Consider the following 17,013-nt stretch of genomic DNA (forward strand, 5'->3'; position numbering starts at 1 on the left):
CTTAAGGTTTATTAAGTATGGACTATATGGTAAATGTACATATTTTCTACATTCAGAAATAGCCATGTTGCGAATATCACCCGTTTCACTGGGGATAGAGCATAGATGTATCTTGCTGGGATGCAGTAATGTTTAAAATAAACATTTCTGTAAAACTAGCAACATTAAGCTCATAAGTAAAGCCGCATGATAAGTGGAGACTGCATAAATCCAATTTTGTAAAAATCCACCCAAGTAAGCCTATATAATGACCTCAAGGCCATCAGCTAGCCTAGCTTGCCATGAAAACTGTGTTGTTTTCAAGGTTTTTGGTTCTCACTCTCTGCAGGCCGACGGCACGTTACAAAAGTCAACCAAGACACTTGTCCATTTGAGCAGAGCGCAGGAAACGGGGGGTAAAGAGAAAGGATGGCGAGCGGCAGTGAGAGGCACTTCCATTCTACCCTCCCCCCTCCTGAACAGTAGCAGATGACAATAGCTACTAAACCAGGGCACGCCAGACATCCTGACAAAGGCAAGCTCCTCCCAAGCTGCTGAGTCCCTGCTCCCAAATAAACATAGCCACAGGGAGAGGGCAAGAGTCGGGGATGTGGTGCTTCATGTCCTGACTAGTGGCAAAATGAGTCCTTCTGCCCAGGAGCAAAGCACTCTGCCAGCAAACCACAATATGCATGCAGGGCATGGCAAATCTCCTGACACGCTACGAGGCTCAATCGCAGCATTCTGCCTAATTAGGACTGCAACTAAAATAATTGTTGTGTCACAATAATCTCCAAAGAGAAAAGAAAAAGAAAAAAGAAAAGATAAATGAGTTAAACTGAAACGCAAACACATCTCCACAACGGTGCAATGGGAATGCTATTAAGGCTCGTACTCACATGTAGGCAGGTGAAAGGGGTGAGGACCTGGATGTCTTAAGAACAGGTACTGGGAATTTCCAGCTGACAGGAGAACCGCTTTTCCATTTCAACGGCATGTTGTTGTCACCAGACTGGTGCTACAGCAATACCAGCAGCAAAGACCATTTCCATGGAAAGGTTTCCAACGCAGTCTTCCATCCCACTCTGCCCACACCATTTAAGGAGGAGGGAGAGCAGCAGCTACAGAAATACACTGGGAGAGGCAGCGCAGGCTACAGTCAGGGTTGTGACTTTAGCAGCAGCACTGAGAAGCCAATAGATTGCATCCACCACGACTACTTGCCCTGCTGCATTCACGGTAGTCTCGTGGTAGGAGGGGGGCGGGGGAGGGAGAGAGAAAGGGAGAGAGAGAGGGAGAGAGAGACTTCCCATCACTCCTTTCATGGTTTATGAAAAGACCAATAGCTGAGCAACAGTGCCACCTTGTAAAAGGAGTTGTGATTACAGTTCTGGACTTGGATCTCTCCACATAAAACACATGGAAGAGAGATAAAGTAGTAAGAGGAAAAAAGGAGAAAAAAAAATAAATAATAATAATGCATTCTATTTGTGAGGCACTCTTCATCCAAGAATCTCAGAGTGCCACAGAGCCAGTACATAGTTAAAACTAACAATAAAAAAATATATATCATAAAAAAAAAAAATAATTTAAAAAAAAGTGTAGGTATACAGTTTACTAACAGTGTTTCAGAAAACAATAGGGCTGTTGACATACAATGGAAACCACTTTGGAATAGAATCATTCCTATACAAATGCTTACATGTTTATTATTTGCATACTTCATTACTTAATATTTGTATAATACATATACAAAAAAGGTAAATTAGATGGTAATCTGCAAGATAACTTTTTTTTTTTAATTATGTGGTTATAGCTCACAGATGTGATCACTATAAAAGGTTTCCACTGCATTGTTATCGTGGATGTAGTAGTCAAATGCCAAATAATTAAAATTGGTATTATCTTTTCACCATATGTCTTGTCATCATTGTATTCCAAGCTTCAAGACTTGGAGAGGCACAGAATTAACAGATAATTCTGAAAACATGCTCAAAATCTCCCTCTACTTAAAATGTAGGCTTTTTCCACAAATCATTTTTAGATGTGGCTGTGTTTTGTGCTTTGGATAAATGAGAGGTATTCTGGAGCATTCACGAGTAGAGACAGTCATAGTCTGAATGCAATCCATGCGAGGTGTATCAACACAGCTTATGAACTTGAAGAATATTGTGAGCAAGTGCTAGCAAGTGCAGATACCAATTGTATGAAGTTATGCAATTCATTTTTAGCTAAGCAAAGAGTGTGAGCGTTCTTAGCCCAGCTTTGACCAATCACCAGGCTCTGCAGTAGATATCACGCTGTGCCCTGCGACAGGAAAGACCACTCGCTAGCCCTGACCTAACTTACCTTTAAGATGCCTACTCTACTCTTTAGAAGAAGAAAAAAGAAGCTTTTAGCAAATGAGGGTGCAGCGCTGTACATGCTGTTAGAACCAGAAGGAGAGAAAAATTAAATCATATCTTACTGAAAACACAAGTTGTCATGCCTCTCGTCTTGCCCCACTTTTATCAAATCAATTAGATTTGTTGGATTACTGTGCAAGAGATTAAGAAACAAAAACGTCTGATGTCATACATAATAAATAATAACATTAACATGGTCATATGAGGGTAAAGTGAATCTTTAAAACTAATCTAAAAGTCCCAAGTTGTTATCTAAGAAATACATTTCAGTTCAACTACCTCACAAAGCAAATGTCCTCTTATTGGCTCATGTCACAGACAAAAAAACATCAACATGGTTCATAGAACTGCAGAAATAATGGCACCCACAAACACAGCAATAACTATTAGGACTCAGAAGTCCACAGTAGTTCAAAGTAAACGTCCTCCTTTTCCATGTTAAACAGAGATTCCTTGAAGTTGGAAAATCTCCCCCTGTGCATAGCAAAGGTTATATGTTGTCTACAACTCGACAATTAATGGAAAAAGCAATAATCTGAAGGAGAACTGCTGCTTCTTTCATTAATTCATTTAAACCAGCAAACGTTTAATTCTATTATCGTTTATTTACGTTCCAGAACTGCCCATTCAGTTGGTGTAGCGTCTCACCCACCTACACAGTCCCAATTCTGTGGATGAGCACAGGCGACAGATTGGATCGAACACACACACACACACTATCAGGCAAGCTCCTTTCCCTCGTATTTTCATGAGACGGTGTAATTTTAAAATGTGTCTGTATGCAACTATTTAGTGCTACCCAGAAAAAGGTATGCAAGAAATAAAAACACACAAGTCTCTTCTGCATCTTCCTTGTGGTGAAACCAATATTCCTCTGTAGCCAGAAAAACTCGCCCAAATGTGTCCCCCTAATCCGTCATTTCCTCTCGCAATGGAAGTTACAGGCTTGATCTTATGCTATTCCATAACTCTGCATCATTTGGTGATATTGTGTTGAAAGTTGAAAATAAAGTGCATGATGCTGTACAGTTTCAATTATGCAAATTAAACTCCCACATCTTGTCAGCTCATAAAAAGAATTGTATGTTTTCCAGCACCAGTACTGTGCCCAGTTGAAAAACCTCCATTTCAGTGCATGTATAACAAAGCCAAGAGGGGCTGTGACAATAATGTTTGATTGACAGAATGATTGCTGGAGGGCCAACATTATGCACAGGCCATTCAGGCAGGGAAAAACTGCCACATGTGAATTAACGCAACAGAAAGACGGTAATATCTTTCAAGTCAATGGGTGATGATCTGGTAAGATGCTTAGCAGCGGTTCTCAACCCTGTTGATGAGCACCACAGCCATACTGCTTTTCTTTCTGACAATCTAATCAGGAATTACCCAATTAATGCCTCCAAATTCCAGGCAGAAGCCGTTTCCTAGCCCCGCCTGACAGTACTAGGTAGATACTGCTATAGTGTACACAATACAAAAATTACGATAAACCATCAATCTTGAGTCAAAAGTTTTTAGTTTTTTTAAAATAGGCCAAGTAATTTTCCCTGGTTTCAAAACAGCTACAGGTAACAGACAGAGTTATACACTTGTTGGCGTTAGAATGGTACTCAAATATGTACAGTTAAAGTCCACTAAGACACATATTTACAGTTGCCAGCGATATAATGAAATATGAGACATTGCACATTACCTGTCATGTAGTCCAATGGGCATCGCCTCCCCTCTGTGGACAGGGTGCTCCATACCCTCGCCAAAACCACACCTCAAAAACATGAAAATGGTACTTTAAAATTAGAATTGAGTCTTTCATCTATAGAAAACAAAAACATTACATTTCACCCAAGCAAGGCAACATGAAGCGGTTACATGAAGACGCGTTTCGATTAAGCACTTACAAATCAGTTTTACATCTGCACTTTTAAACTTGTTGTTATATTTTACAGTCTGCACACTAGTTAATGTTAAACCTAATGTGTACAATATCTACCTTGCAGTTAAAATAATGTTATGTAGAGTTATGCCCACCATAATTTAAACTTCAACATGTTTTAAATGTTCTGATCAGGACTAATAATGGCCCCCAGACTGAGTAATATCAAAACGTTGGCGTCCAAGTTTATCCTGAAAGCAAACACGTGTGTCTGTGACAGACTTGAAAGCTCATCACACAGCACCTGTGGCCTCATTACCTCTCGGAGTGGCGAGATTAACTCAAAGCCATGCGACACATTTGCATTCATCTGCATTCTGGATGCAAAACGTCCCACGGAAGTTGATGGCGAGGCGCGTGAGCTTTTCTTTTTTGACCCCCCCCCCCCCACACACACACACACACACACACACAAAAACCCAGTTCTGAAACGTGACAGTGGCGTCATATATTTCCAACGTGTTGCTTCACATAGAACTAGGCTAATTGAAGCTAAAAATATCTGCCGTGCGATTCTTGACAGAACCTCTTCCTCGTTTTTTTTACAGATTCAGCGAGTGTGATGCACATAAGATACAAAATTGCGAACTACGTACCGATGTTTTTTTTAAGAAAAAAAATAATGACAATTTGGATACAGATCAAAAGTTCCTTCACTAGTTTCGGTGCCTGTCGTTATAAACACCTTAAAAAGTGACAACACTGATGGAGATGACAGGTCGCCTCTCAGACGGAAGTGGAAGAGGTCAACTAGTCCTTTAACAGCCGAGAGACATGTCACGTCAGGGGGGGAAACTAAGTCAAAGGCGAGGTAGCCGACTTGCTTGCTAGCAACAACAACAAAAAAAGCTGTAGTGCTTTCAAGATCTTGGCGTTAAAGTGTCTTTCTTTCGTCGGGCTTGACAGCTACATCCTCACGTGAAGCAACGCCGACAGATCAGCGCGTTGCTCGTTTTTCTTGGCCTCAAACACACGAGTGGGTACATCCCCAGTGGGGACGGGGCGACGGCTAAACTAGCCGAGCTAACCCTCCAACGTTAACCTAGCTTGAAACAACGTGAGAGCAGCACAGCCGGCTTCGTGGCTGTCAAGTTGCTGTTGGTCGCCGAACGCTCGCCGGGTTAGCCGAACTAACGAAAAGCAGAGAAAGACCGGGGTGTTAACGTGAGTTAGTTGGGTTAGTTACTAGTTAGTCAGGTTGGTTTGCCACCACCAACATATGACTGGGACTACCTTGTCAACCCGGTGTGCGTTGATCTTAATGTAACCTCGCTCTATATATGATGTGTCAACGAACACACGTGTCTCTAATACACTCTGTAAACTTTTAAATAGCAGATTCCGTACCTTCAGCAACGAGATAACGTTGACTAGCGTCCTTGTTTTCCTTCCAAGCCCTCAAATCCACTTATACCAACTGGAGCCTCCTTTCCTAATTGTATCCAATGCCGTCGTCGCTTACTAGCCGAGCCGGAGTATCCGAACTTCCCATTGGTGGAAGAGTATGGCAATCTTTTCCCATTGGCTCAAAACTTCCGTTACTAAATAAAGTCTTTCCGAAGAGGAGTCGTCTTTCTGCGAAGCGTTCGTGCCCTGAAACAAATGTCTGTGCGGCTTTGCTTGGGGAACAAAAAGACGATTGGGCTGGTGAGGATTGCCTAGTGTGTTCTCAAAACGCCCAGCATTGGTTACGAGGAAAACAATCGTCTCTCTGTTACAAATATGAACATACAGGAAATATCACATCTTGAGGAAGTACAGTAACAAGGACTCACAGTGTCTTTGAAGCAAAGCGGGGCTTTAATGACAAGCATGTGATCATCAAAATAATAAATTAAGAAGAAGTACTTTTAATTGTAATATTAGAGTGATTGAGGACAAATACATTATAGATTAGGGACCGACATGCTAAACTTAATGTATATGTTTTCACATTAACTGCACAGATGCAGTGGGTGTGGTTGTTTACAGTCAACATCCATTGCTAACTCCCTTTATTTTCCCTTTACTCGCTATTATCACAAGTGCTGGCACTTAGGTCTTTATCTCTTGCTCTCAAATTCTATCGCCAAAGACACACACACACACACACACACACACACACACACACACACACACACACACACACACATACCCTCCTTATCTCCACAATCAGAAGCTTCCTCAACAAAGGAGACAGTCAAACATAACACATGTATTTATTTATTAAATAATACCTAATCTTTCCCTTTGAATGCAGTTTAATGCTACAGAAGTGGCAGGACAATTGGCACCCATTAAAGAACTGTAATGCTATTAATAGGTTGACTTTTTTTATAATCAAAAGTTGAAGAAACGATGTATATTTGAAATAATTCTATAAGGTGAATTGTTAAATGTTACCAAAACCAAAAACCTATGCAAATGGACTGTCTTTGGGTTTTAGTTTGAGGATAATTACAAATCTTAAAGCACAACAGTAATTATTTTTGCAATTCATATTCTATGCATGCTTGATAATATGAACCGCGTCTACAGTCTACAATATTAAAATAATACAAATTACCATATGCATTCATTAAAATGCACTGAGGCTATTTCAATAATCATTCATACCACTGCCACCTTTTTGTCCTCTCCAATCATCAATGAAATTACAAGCTCATTATTAATCAACTGATGCATTGATGTGGAACAAAGAGCACTTTGGAACAGACTTCAAATTTAATGCAAATTTTGATTAACTGTTGACAGCTCTACAGTTCTCAGTGCCTGCCAGTGGTATGTGTGAATGATGGGACCTGCAGTTGCTAATTTATGCAGATGTTTTACCAGCCAATTCTCGCGCTGCTGTTAATGACCCATCCAACTGTCAGTACCATGTAATTAAATGTTCTTGTATAATTAAAGTTTATAATTAAAGATTCCCACATACATTCCAGAATCTTTTTATTTCTGCATCATTTTCAAATAAAAAATAATGTTTTGCTTATCATTGTGAGTGACCCTGGGTTACAAGTGTATACCGGGAACAGAAAGAAGCAGAATAATGTTAAGTATGCAAGGGTGTTGAGAGAAGATAGGCGAAATGTGAGAGATATGAGAAGTGTTCATGTACATGAATACTTTAGGCCAGGGAGGGAGGTCATGTTTGAACTATAGAAACTGATACATGCCCACTGCAAGGTCCTAGAAAACTCTTCACAGGGAAGGGCCTCAAGAATACAAAAGGATTTAAAGGGATAGAGCAGGGGATGAAAGTGAAAGTATGATCATGAATGTATAATAATGAATAGACAGATCAAGGAATCAATGAGTATCCGTGTACATAGAAGCCAATAAGTAACAAGACGTTGCACTGCAGAATTATGAAAAATGTGTTTGTGGTCATTTGCAAACATTGTCCACCTGAGAGCACTGACACGTTTTCTGGTCAGCAGACTGCATATATTGGCCACATGTATTAAATAACCAAATTTAAGACGATGTTGTCAAATATATTTGCCAAATATCTTTATTGGTATTTGTCTCAAAACCCAGTATCATGGATGATCTTGGTTTGCAAAAAAAATGACAGCCCATCCCTGTTTTTTTTTCTTCTGTTCCGTGCTGTTCAACAAGTCCAGTAGTGGGCAGTGTCATCCCCCCAACTGCCATAATAGTAACGTAGAAGAAGAAGGCGCCTGAGCCCCGCCCTTTGACTCACCTAGCTAGATGTATTTTTTGTGTTACTGGTTTGTTTATGACGCGGCTCAATGGCCCCGTTAGCCTGACAGCTGACCGAGAGTATGCTTGTTGTAAAAACGCACTCTTCGATGTCTGATTTCCTGGAGGATGCTGTGCTGTGAGCCACAGACTTACAAGAGGGCAGAAAGCTAGTTAGCGGTAGGCGTCGGTGAGTCGGAACGGCCAGATTACAGCTGTTAGCCTAGCATTCGGCTCATCTGTAACAGTTAACGTTATGGAGTGACGTCGGACAGGAAAGTGGCGGACGAAGGCTGCACCGAGTCGCTTCATTTTTAACATCGATATATAAAAAAGGAAGTGTATAGAGAAACAAGTGCATGCGTGTGTGACACGTACATCTCGCAGGTTAGGCTTTTAGACAGCTGCCTGGCGACTGAAATCGACTAGCTTGTGAGCTAAATTCATGTTAGCATGGCGTCAGACACAAGTGACACCGAGGAATTCTATGATGCTCCCGAGGACGTTAACTTGACTCCTTCTCCCAAAGTGTAAGGAAACACATGTTACACTATTACTTCAGATAAGAGGGACTAATGCACACGCATTTTCCTGATTGTTTCATCTAACGCTAGTGCCATCAGTATTCAACTTTAGCAATGACACCTTAACGCTAAATTGGCAAAATGCTAATTTCTGTAGTCGGTGAATTGAACTGCGTCCGACTCTGGAGTGTGCTGTACATTACTACCCAGTCTGTATTGTATTATAACTATTATAATGTTGTAGAGTGTTAGTGCAGAGAGAGTCAACCGCAATACTCAAGTCACGTGATGTTGTATCGGAGATCAAATCGACAAATTCCATTCAAAAACATTGTTCATTGTAACAATTAAAAATATGCATCTGGTTGACATATTTGTCTGTTGAGCTCAGCTACTGAATTTAATTAATTAAATTCCAAAATATAGTTGGAATGTAAATAAACTACTCCAAAAAAATCAACATGTTACTTTGCTCCTTGGACCGTACGTCCTTTTTAGATTATAGAAAGCGTCTGTTTTAAATACCAATTTTTGAGGCCAGCATTTGAATATCTATTCAGTGCATTATTCACTCAAGAGCACATGCATGTTATTAACCATGTTAGTATTATGAGCTTGACATTTTGTCTGTATCTAGCTGCTTTCCTTTAGTACTGATCACCGTTAGAAAACAAACGTGTGGTTATTTTGTCTTTTTGTTGTAATTGCTTTCTTCATTATTGATCGTGTTTTAAATAAACACCATTTAGCATACCACTGAATCAATCACAGACTAATCTTGTCTGTTTCCTGCTTTCAGACTTTTCAGACAACTTTTGATAGCACATGTCCATAGTGTTTGTTTAATGATTGAAGAGTCTGAAAAACTATATTTCTTTTTGGGTATAAAAGAGTTGTAAGTCACGTGCATTAATCTAAATGCTCAAGGGGAAAGATAAAATAATGACACGTTTGGTTTCAGATTAGATTTGTTTTATCGTGTTGTGTTTTAGACATTGACTTTCATTGCATTTTTGAACTGTATCCCTTTTGTGTTTTCTAGGTCACCTACAAAGTTCACCATTCCTTCGCCTCGGGTATGTTTATCTAAGCCGGGCCACTGTTGAATTAAGGCCGTATCTGCTGAGTCGTCATTGGAATGATTATTCTGACATTGTTTGAATGTTACCGAGGCTTGAAAGTGAAGAGGAGGTAGTGAATACATGGGGTTGGAGTTCAATTCAATTTTATTGTATTCCTTTTGAATCTGTTGAGGTAGTTTGTTACTAGTTGTTTTATTTACATATATATTACTTCTGAATGTTAGCAGTTGTTCTTGCTACATGACATGTTTGCTTACTTTGCTAGTTAAAATAGAGAGTTAATCATAACTGGTCCTTAATGAATCTGTATTTCAACAGATTCAGGTGGCTATTGGACCTAAAACAGTACTCTGTCCTAGCATGAGGCGTTTAACTATCTAGAGGTGTCTGCAGTGTTTGTGTTAAGTTGCTTCAGGGTAACATATTGGGACCCTTTGTGAAAACATTAACACAGCCTGTTTAGCGATAAGTTACTGCCTGCTAATACTCAACCCTTAGCCATGACATCTGCCACTTGCATTGGTTAGCTGGCGTCTCCCGCCTGACAGCTCTGCCTGCCTTTCCCACACAGACAGTTACAACTGAAATTCAAATTACGCTTTCTCATGAGACAATACAAATATGAACCACTTTATCTCCATCAAAATACTGAAACGATGTTGGAATGGACCCTTGAGTGAACCTTGCTAACAGACCAGCATTAGCCATCTGCCTAAAATCAGCAAATGTGGCTGGAAACATTGATTTTGCAGCAAAAGAGACATTGCATTATGTAGCAGTGTTTCATGCATATAGATACAATCAGTGTACAGACCCCTTAATTTACTTGAGTCAGTCACAAAGTTTACCCTCATATCAAGCTGTTGCATTTTAAAATAAATATAAAAAGTTAGCTGGTTATGAGAATGTTGGTAATTTAAAGAAATGTGCAGAATAGACATCTATTTCTTTCGTTAAGTAGTGATACAAATATGTTTTTTTTCTCTCTCTCTCTCTCTCTCTCTCTCTCTCTCTATATATATATATATATATATATATATATATATATATATATATATATATATATATATATATATATATATATATATATATATATATATTAAATGGTAATTGTTGTGTTTCCTGGACAGTTTTCACGGAGATCAGTAAACGCTGCACAAGATGCGGGCTGCGGAGTGGCCGCATCCCAGACTCAGCAAGATGACTCCCTACTGGTAGGTGCTCCTCTTTGGTGCAGTGTCCTAGACGAGATGACTGAGAAAAGAGCTTTTGTCAAAAAATAATAGAGTTTCAGCACGTATTTCTTATTTAATATTTGAAAAGTACTTTTGTTATGTGGTCACTACTAGCTGAAGAAATAAAGAAAAGGTACACGTACAGCCAACAACATATCTCTGTTGTAGTCGAGCTGGATATGGGAACTTGCATCATAGTTGCCGGGTTGTTAAATTAACTGTTATTTTCTCTTCCTCATAGATCATTGACAGCATCATTGAGGAGAGTCAGAAGGGAAATGTTGGTGAGGTGGCTGAACTGTTAGATCAGCTACAAGTGGATACAAGAGCCGCACCGGAGCCAAAGGAAGAGAGCAACGCTCGGGAAGTGGAGGTAGCGGCGCCAGCTGTCGAACCTCAACTTGTCGAGAGGCCAGAGGAACAACAGGAAAGTGAAGCAACAAACAACGAAGCATGCTCTTCACCTGGCCCTGATCCCACAGATCTCCCAAGGCCATCGGTTGGGTCACAAGAAGGTGTTCAGCCCCCGGACATCACCAGCACCATAGGACTCAGACAGCTGGACAGGGCTGTTGTATTTGCAGTGGGGGAGCAGGAGCAGAGACCTGCAGATATCTTAGACCAGGTCCCGTTCACAGACAGGGCGGCTGACTCGGACTCCTCCGGGCCTACGAAACCCCCACGACAATTAACCGTGGAACCAGACATTGTAGCAAGCACCAAGAAGCCTCCTCCCTCACGCCCACCCCCTCCCAGCGGAGGTCCTCCACCAAGACCGCCTCCACCGTCTTGGCAGAGTCTGCCTTCCAAGAAGTCTCAGGAGTGTCTGAGGCCAAGTGGACTGGAAGGTAGAGAAACCCGTTGAAGTTGATGATTGTGACATTGAACCACAATGTTGAATTCAACCTTTAAGACATCGCTAGATCAGTTAGTTTCCTAAAGTGTTTGACGTTGCTGTAAAGTACAGTCTTTAGAGCAATAGTGTGTGTGGATAAGGTTAGAAAGCAACACTGATCTCATACTAGAAAGTCAAGTATTTTAGAGTTCTGCAGTTATCTTGCATCATTTATAGCTGTGACTAGACTAGTTTTTCAGATGGAGTGTTGTGTTCTGTTGTACGATTGTCTGCAGTGTCCGCAGTCGGCGACGATGCTCTGGAGCCCTCAGGCCTGGTGTCTCCGAGCAGCACAGTGAGGAGTCTAACCAAAGAGCTGCAGCATTCCTTGGATCTGGCCAGTGCTACCAGTGGGGAGAAAGTAGTGAAAGCGCAGGTCAGCGAGGCTGTGGACCTGACCTTTTGATGCTCAAAAATAGAACGGTATATGGGAAAGGAGTTTTCATATCTATTGCACTAATGCTTGTTTTGCTTTTTGTAGGAAAATGAGGACGAACCGGCCTCATCGGAGGGTGGAGGACAAACTCCGGGCCCTCAGCGTCCACGTTCCAACTCCGGTAGAGAACTGACAGATGAAGTAAGAGTCCCTCTGCGTTTGTTTGTATTGCCTTTATTTAGTTTGAATCCGAGCCATGACCCAACCTCTTGCACAATCCTTCCACCGACTCTTTTTAATGAGAACTTGTGTGTTATCTTAAAACAGGAAATTCTGGCCAGTGTGATGATCAAGAATTTGGACACTGGGGAAGAGATCCCTTTAATCCAGGCAGAAGAGAAACTTCCTGCAGGGATTAATCCGCTCACTCTGCACATCATGAGGAGGACCAAGGAGTACATTATGTAAGTAGAAAATGATTTGTCTTTAATAGCTGCATTATTGTTACATTTGATTTCGTAGGCAGGAAGTCAGTATAATATGTGTTTCTAAATACTGTTATATACATTAACTATGGGTTTTGAAGTATAAGTGTTGCTTGTCCAGTATTGCAACATATGTACAAACAAAAAATGAAAGAATACACTGAATGCAGACACTTCATTATAAATACATATTTTCCTTTTAACACGGGTACATCGGCATGTAATATTTTCCCACCAAAAATGTTTTAAAGCCTCATGTAAAAACACATTTTAGTGTAGATCCGTTATATTTTTTCCTCTCAGGAATGATGCAGCGCAGTCGGATGACGATGACAAGGCTCAGGCTCCACTGGCGGACACAGATGGAGGAAAACTAAAACAGAAAACGTAAGGAAATTCCAGGTTGCTGGGATTTATTTTCTTCCCGTTCTCACCACGTGATCGAATATATAATATCATATTTTGCTGTCCCTCATTTCTAACCAGAACACAGTTTAAAAAGTTTCTGGGCAAGTCCGTTAAGAAGGCCAAGCATCTCGCTGAAGAATATGGAGAGAAGGCCGTCAACAAAGTGAAAAGTGTGCGTGATGAAGGTAAAAGAACGCAAGTATTTTACGCATTTCAAAGGAAAACATGCATATTTGGAAAATTGCCTAAATTGTTAACATACTGCTTTAAATGACATTTTACAGTACATTGTGTTTTCTGGATGACTACTACACAGTGTAACTTAATTCACTTCTCAATGTCATAACCATAAATGGCGGCAGTCAAATAAATGCACTCCCGAATCGTCAAACCCACAATTTCACACCATCAACAAACAAGTTGTTCCACTTATATTGCAGATTACTTATTTTCCTTTGCGCCGTCTGTGTCTACATGTAGTCACCGTGCGAGTATTCATCAAACTGGTTTGAGTGAACAAGATTTGACAGAGTTCCCCGAGGAATGTTTCCCTGATGAAAGTGTGGCTGTTAGATCTGGAACACGCTCCATACAGTAATGAAGAGGGAAACTGCGTGTACAGAACATGTGTTACATTTCTCAGACTGAATGCTTGACCTGAGTTATGCTTTGTGTTTTGTGGGCATAGTGTTCCATACAGATCAGGATGATCCGTCATCGAGTGACGATGAGGGCATGCCGTACACCCGGGCTGCCAAGTTCAAGGCAGCTCACAGCTTCAAGGGTCCCTTTGACTTTGATCAGATTAAAGTTGTGCAGGACCTGAGTGGAGAGCACATGGTAAGAGGATTGCAGTTTTAAAACATATTCCATGTTTTTAGTTTGGGAGAAGATATGCACCAATGAATGCTCGGTTTCACAGCCTCTTTGTCTTTGGCTCAGGGGGCCGTTTGGACGATGAAGTTCTCCCACTGCGGGAGGCTGCTGGCGACCGCTGGCCAAGATAATGTGGTTCGCATCTGGGTCTTGAAGACCGCCTTTGACTACTTCAATAACATGAGATTAAAGTACAACACTGAAGGTAACCTCAGCGTCTCAGATGGTGTTGTTGATTATTTCAATTTAGATGCTCAGCTTTAGCAGCAGTAAGATTCTGATTCAGTTTTTGCTTTTCCAGGTCGGGTTTCACCGTCTCCTTCTCAGGAAAGTTTATGCTCCTCTAAATCCGACGACCACGGAGTGAGTGAAATTAACCTTTTTGATCCGTGGGTTGTGGGGCGTTTCCAGAAAATATTATAAGAAGTGGATCTTTTTAAAGCTATTTTAGTAATAATTTGAATATTCCAATGCTGTATATTTTACAGTCTTGAGCCTCCTAACAGATTGTACTCTCGCCATAGGCAAGTTGTGCTCCTGAAGACCCAGACACAGAAGATAGGAATGCCCCTTTCCGTCAAGTCCCCTTCTGCAAGTATAAAGGTCATACGGCGGATCTATTGGACTTGTCCTGGTCAAAGGTGATGTCTTACTGCCAACTCTTTTATCCTTTAATCTCTCCTTTTCACACACTTTAGTCACTCTCAGTACTGGTTTCATCTCTCCTCTTACTTTTTTGTTCTTCTTCCTTTTTGTGTCAATCCAGAACTTCTTCCTCCTCTCCTCGTCCATGGATAAAACCGTTAGGTTGTGGCACATATCCAGGAGGGAGTGTCTCTGCTGCTTTCAGCACATTGATTTTGTCACAGCCATTGCTTTCCATCCCAGAGTAAGTTGAGTGGCCCTGCGTAACGTCTTTCACCACAAATCACACACATCTCATTATTTTTGGCCCCCCAGATTGTATTCGTAGTAAGGCGTGCCTCTTGTTTCCCAGGACGACCGATACTTTTTAAGTGGCTCTCTGGATGGAAAGCTACGGCTCTGGAACATTCCTGACAAAAAGGTGGCGTTGTGGAATGAGGTGGACGGCCAGACGCGCCTCATCACGGCGGCCAATTTCTGCCAAAATGGGAAGTATGCCGTCATTGGCACCTACGATGGCCGATGCATCTTCTACGACACAGAGGTACCCAGCTGCGATACCTCTTTCTGCCGAGACATGGTTTCAATATTATTATTTTGTTCCAGGTTAAATGTATTTTGCTTTTTGCCCGTCCCTTAGCGTCTGAAATACCACACTCAAATTCATGTGAGGTCCACCAGAGGCAGGAACAAAGTTGGCCGAAAAATCACCGGCATTGAACCTCTGCCTGGAGAGAACAAGGTAACGTCTGATCTCCACTACGGTACATCTGCAGTGTAATGAGGCATGTCTGTCAGACTCATAAACGACTCATGTCCTCCCCATCACTTCGATAGATTTTGGTGACCTCAAATGATTCCCGCATTCGCCTTTATGACCTGAGGGACTTGTCTTTATCCATGAAGTACAAGGGTTACGTCAACAGCAGCAGCCAGATCAAGGCGAGCTTCAGGTGAGGACGGCTCTCTTTCATGCGGCTTTGACTCTGACGATTGAGTCACAAAAGTCTCCTTTTTATGTTGCACTGCACCTCGACTTACCCTGGGATTATCTTCCTACAGCCACGACTACTCCTTCATAGTCAGCGGCTCAGAGGATAAGTACGTGTACATCTGGAGCACGTACCACGACCTGAGCAAATTCACTTCTGTACGACGGGACCGCAATGACTTCTGGGAAGGAATTAAAGGTAATTGTGCTCCGTCATGAGTGACTAACATTATTGTAATGCAACCACTTGTCTTAATTTATTTGTTCCCATTGATTGAACCGATACTAAAACTTAATACTTTTCTTTCAGCACACAATGCAGTCGTCACCTCAGCAATATTTGCACCGCACCCAGGCCTTATTGTTCCACCAGAAGCTGGAGCGGACAAACCAGAAGCAGAGTGCAAGAGCCTGGACTCCACAGACTCTGAAACGATACCCTCAGGTACATTTGAAGTCCTTTGAACACAAGGCCAGTTTTCTTGACATCGAGGCTGCTTCTTCTTCTTCAGTGCTATAAAATAATGTTGTCTCTTGCAGGAGCCCTGAAGACAGATCACACAGAGGTTCTACTCTCTGCTGACTTCACTGGAGCCATCAAGGTTTTCATCAATGTCAAAAAGTACTGAGCACTTCTGAGGTTGTCAGCTCCCCCGCACTCAGTCCTAAAGATGAAGGACAGCCCTTCACCCAACTACCTAATGGTTATTGCTCTGAGACAAAGAGCCTTCTGTAGCTTCTCCGGGAGAACGGAGACCCTAAAATGGAAGATGAGGTAATGGTTGGAGGAAATTGACTGTACGTTACAGACAAGGTGTGATTCCCTGTCACGTTTCAATTTTTTATCTTTAATACCAAGCAACTGTGAATGGTTTGGCATTAAGAAAAAGAGCCAGAAATGCCAAGTGTGTGTGTGTGTGGTCTGTTCAGGTATGTGTTAATTTACAGCTGTGTGGTCAAGATGGAGTATAGCTACAAGGCTATTTGTAGTAGAATGAGCAGCTTACTAATTTCTTGTTGCTTTCACATTTCAATAAGTTAAGTGCAAGACACTGTCCTAATGTCAGTCTCAAAGTTGAATGTGTCTTATGTAAAGAGATGGAACCATTTTCTTGAAAGCAAGGTGGTTTGAAATGTGTGCCTATGAAATCTAGATTGCTTTTCTAAATTCAACTCAAGCCTTCCTCTAAAATATATCAAACATTTTAACAGATGACCGCAAATCTACGGTACAGGACATCAGAATGCGGTTAATTAGGGCTGGGTATCACACAATTTTCCAGAAACAATAATGGCTCTCAAGTACTTTTGATAAATAGTTTTGTTCAATGAAAGCACATTTCATTCTAAAATAGTACTGTAAATTCAGTGTGTAACATTGCATACTTGGCACTTTTGTAAACCGAACCAAATGCTCCATTAATTTCTTCAATAAAAGTCCAAACAAATGTTTGTTGACAACCTTTTTTTTTTTTTTTAACGTCAAACTATT

General features: G+C 41.2%; 2 protein-coding genes across 7 annotated transcripts in view; one reads left to right on the forward strand and one right to left on the reverse strand.

Moving 5' to 3' along the window:
• The window catches only part of klhl13 (kelch-like family member 13), a 30,809-nt gene extending 24,804 nt beyond the window's left edge, over positions 1-6,005 (reverse strand). The window contains exons 1-3 of one of the 6 annotated variants that reach the window (XM_034549806.1): positions 5,668-6,005; positions 4,081-4,152; positions 879-1,113 (exon numbers count right to left, since the gene is read on the reverse strand). In XM_034549806.1, the coding sequence (XP_034405697.1) occupies positions 879-976 (98 nt within the window). In that variant the 5' untranslated portion in view covers positions 977-1,113; positions 4,081-4,152; positions 5,668-6,005. Of the gene's footprint in view, positions 1-878; positions 1,114-2,446; positions 2,516-4,080; positions 4,153-5,667 lie in introns of those variants that run through there. The other 5 variants (XM_034549803.1, XM_034549801.1, XM_034549802.1 and 2 more) reach the window with 5 other exon arrangements.
• A 1,975-nt stretch (positions 6,006-7,980) lies between these two features.
• wdr44 (WD repeat domain 44) lies at positions 7,981-16,971 on the forward strand. The gene is made up of 20 exons (XM_034549486.1): positions 7,981-8,534; positions 9,571-9,604; positions 10,741-10,824; positions 11,087-11,693; positions 11,977-12,116; positions 12,222-12,317; positions 12,444-12,580; positions 12,905-12,988; positions 13,088-13,194; positions 13,698-13,849; positions 13,952-14,090; positions 14,187-14,248; positions 14,410-14,526; positions 14,652-14,774; positions 14,883-15,074; positions 15,171-15,272; positions 15,368-15,483; positions 15,593-15,720; positions 15,832-15,966; positions 16,062-16,971. The coding sequence occupies exons 1-20, from the start codon at positions 8,458-8,460 to the stop codon at positions 16,148-16,150; spliced, it is 2,721 nt and encodes a 906-aa protein (XP_034405377.1). The 5' UTR covers positions 7,981-8,457; the 3' UTR covers positions 16,151-16,971.
• The last annotated feature ends 42 nt before the right edge of the window (positions 16,972-17,013 follow it).

Source organism: Cyclopterus lumpus, chromosome 14, assembly GCF_009769545.1.
Source record: "Cyclopterus lumpus isolate fCycLum1 chromosome 14, fCycLum1.pri, whole genome shotgun sequence".
NCBI lineage: Eukaryota > Metazoa > Chordata > Actinopteri > Perciformes > Cyclopteridae > Cyclopterus > Cyclopterus lumpus.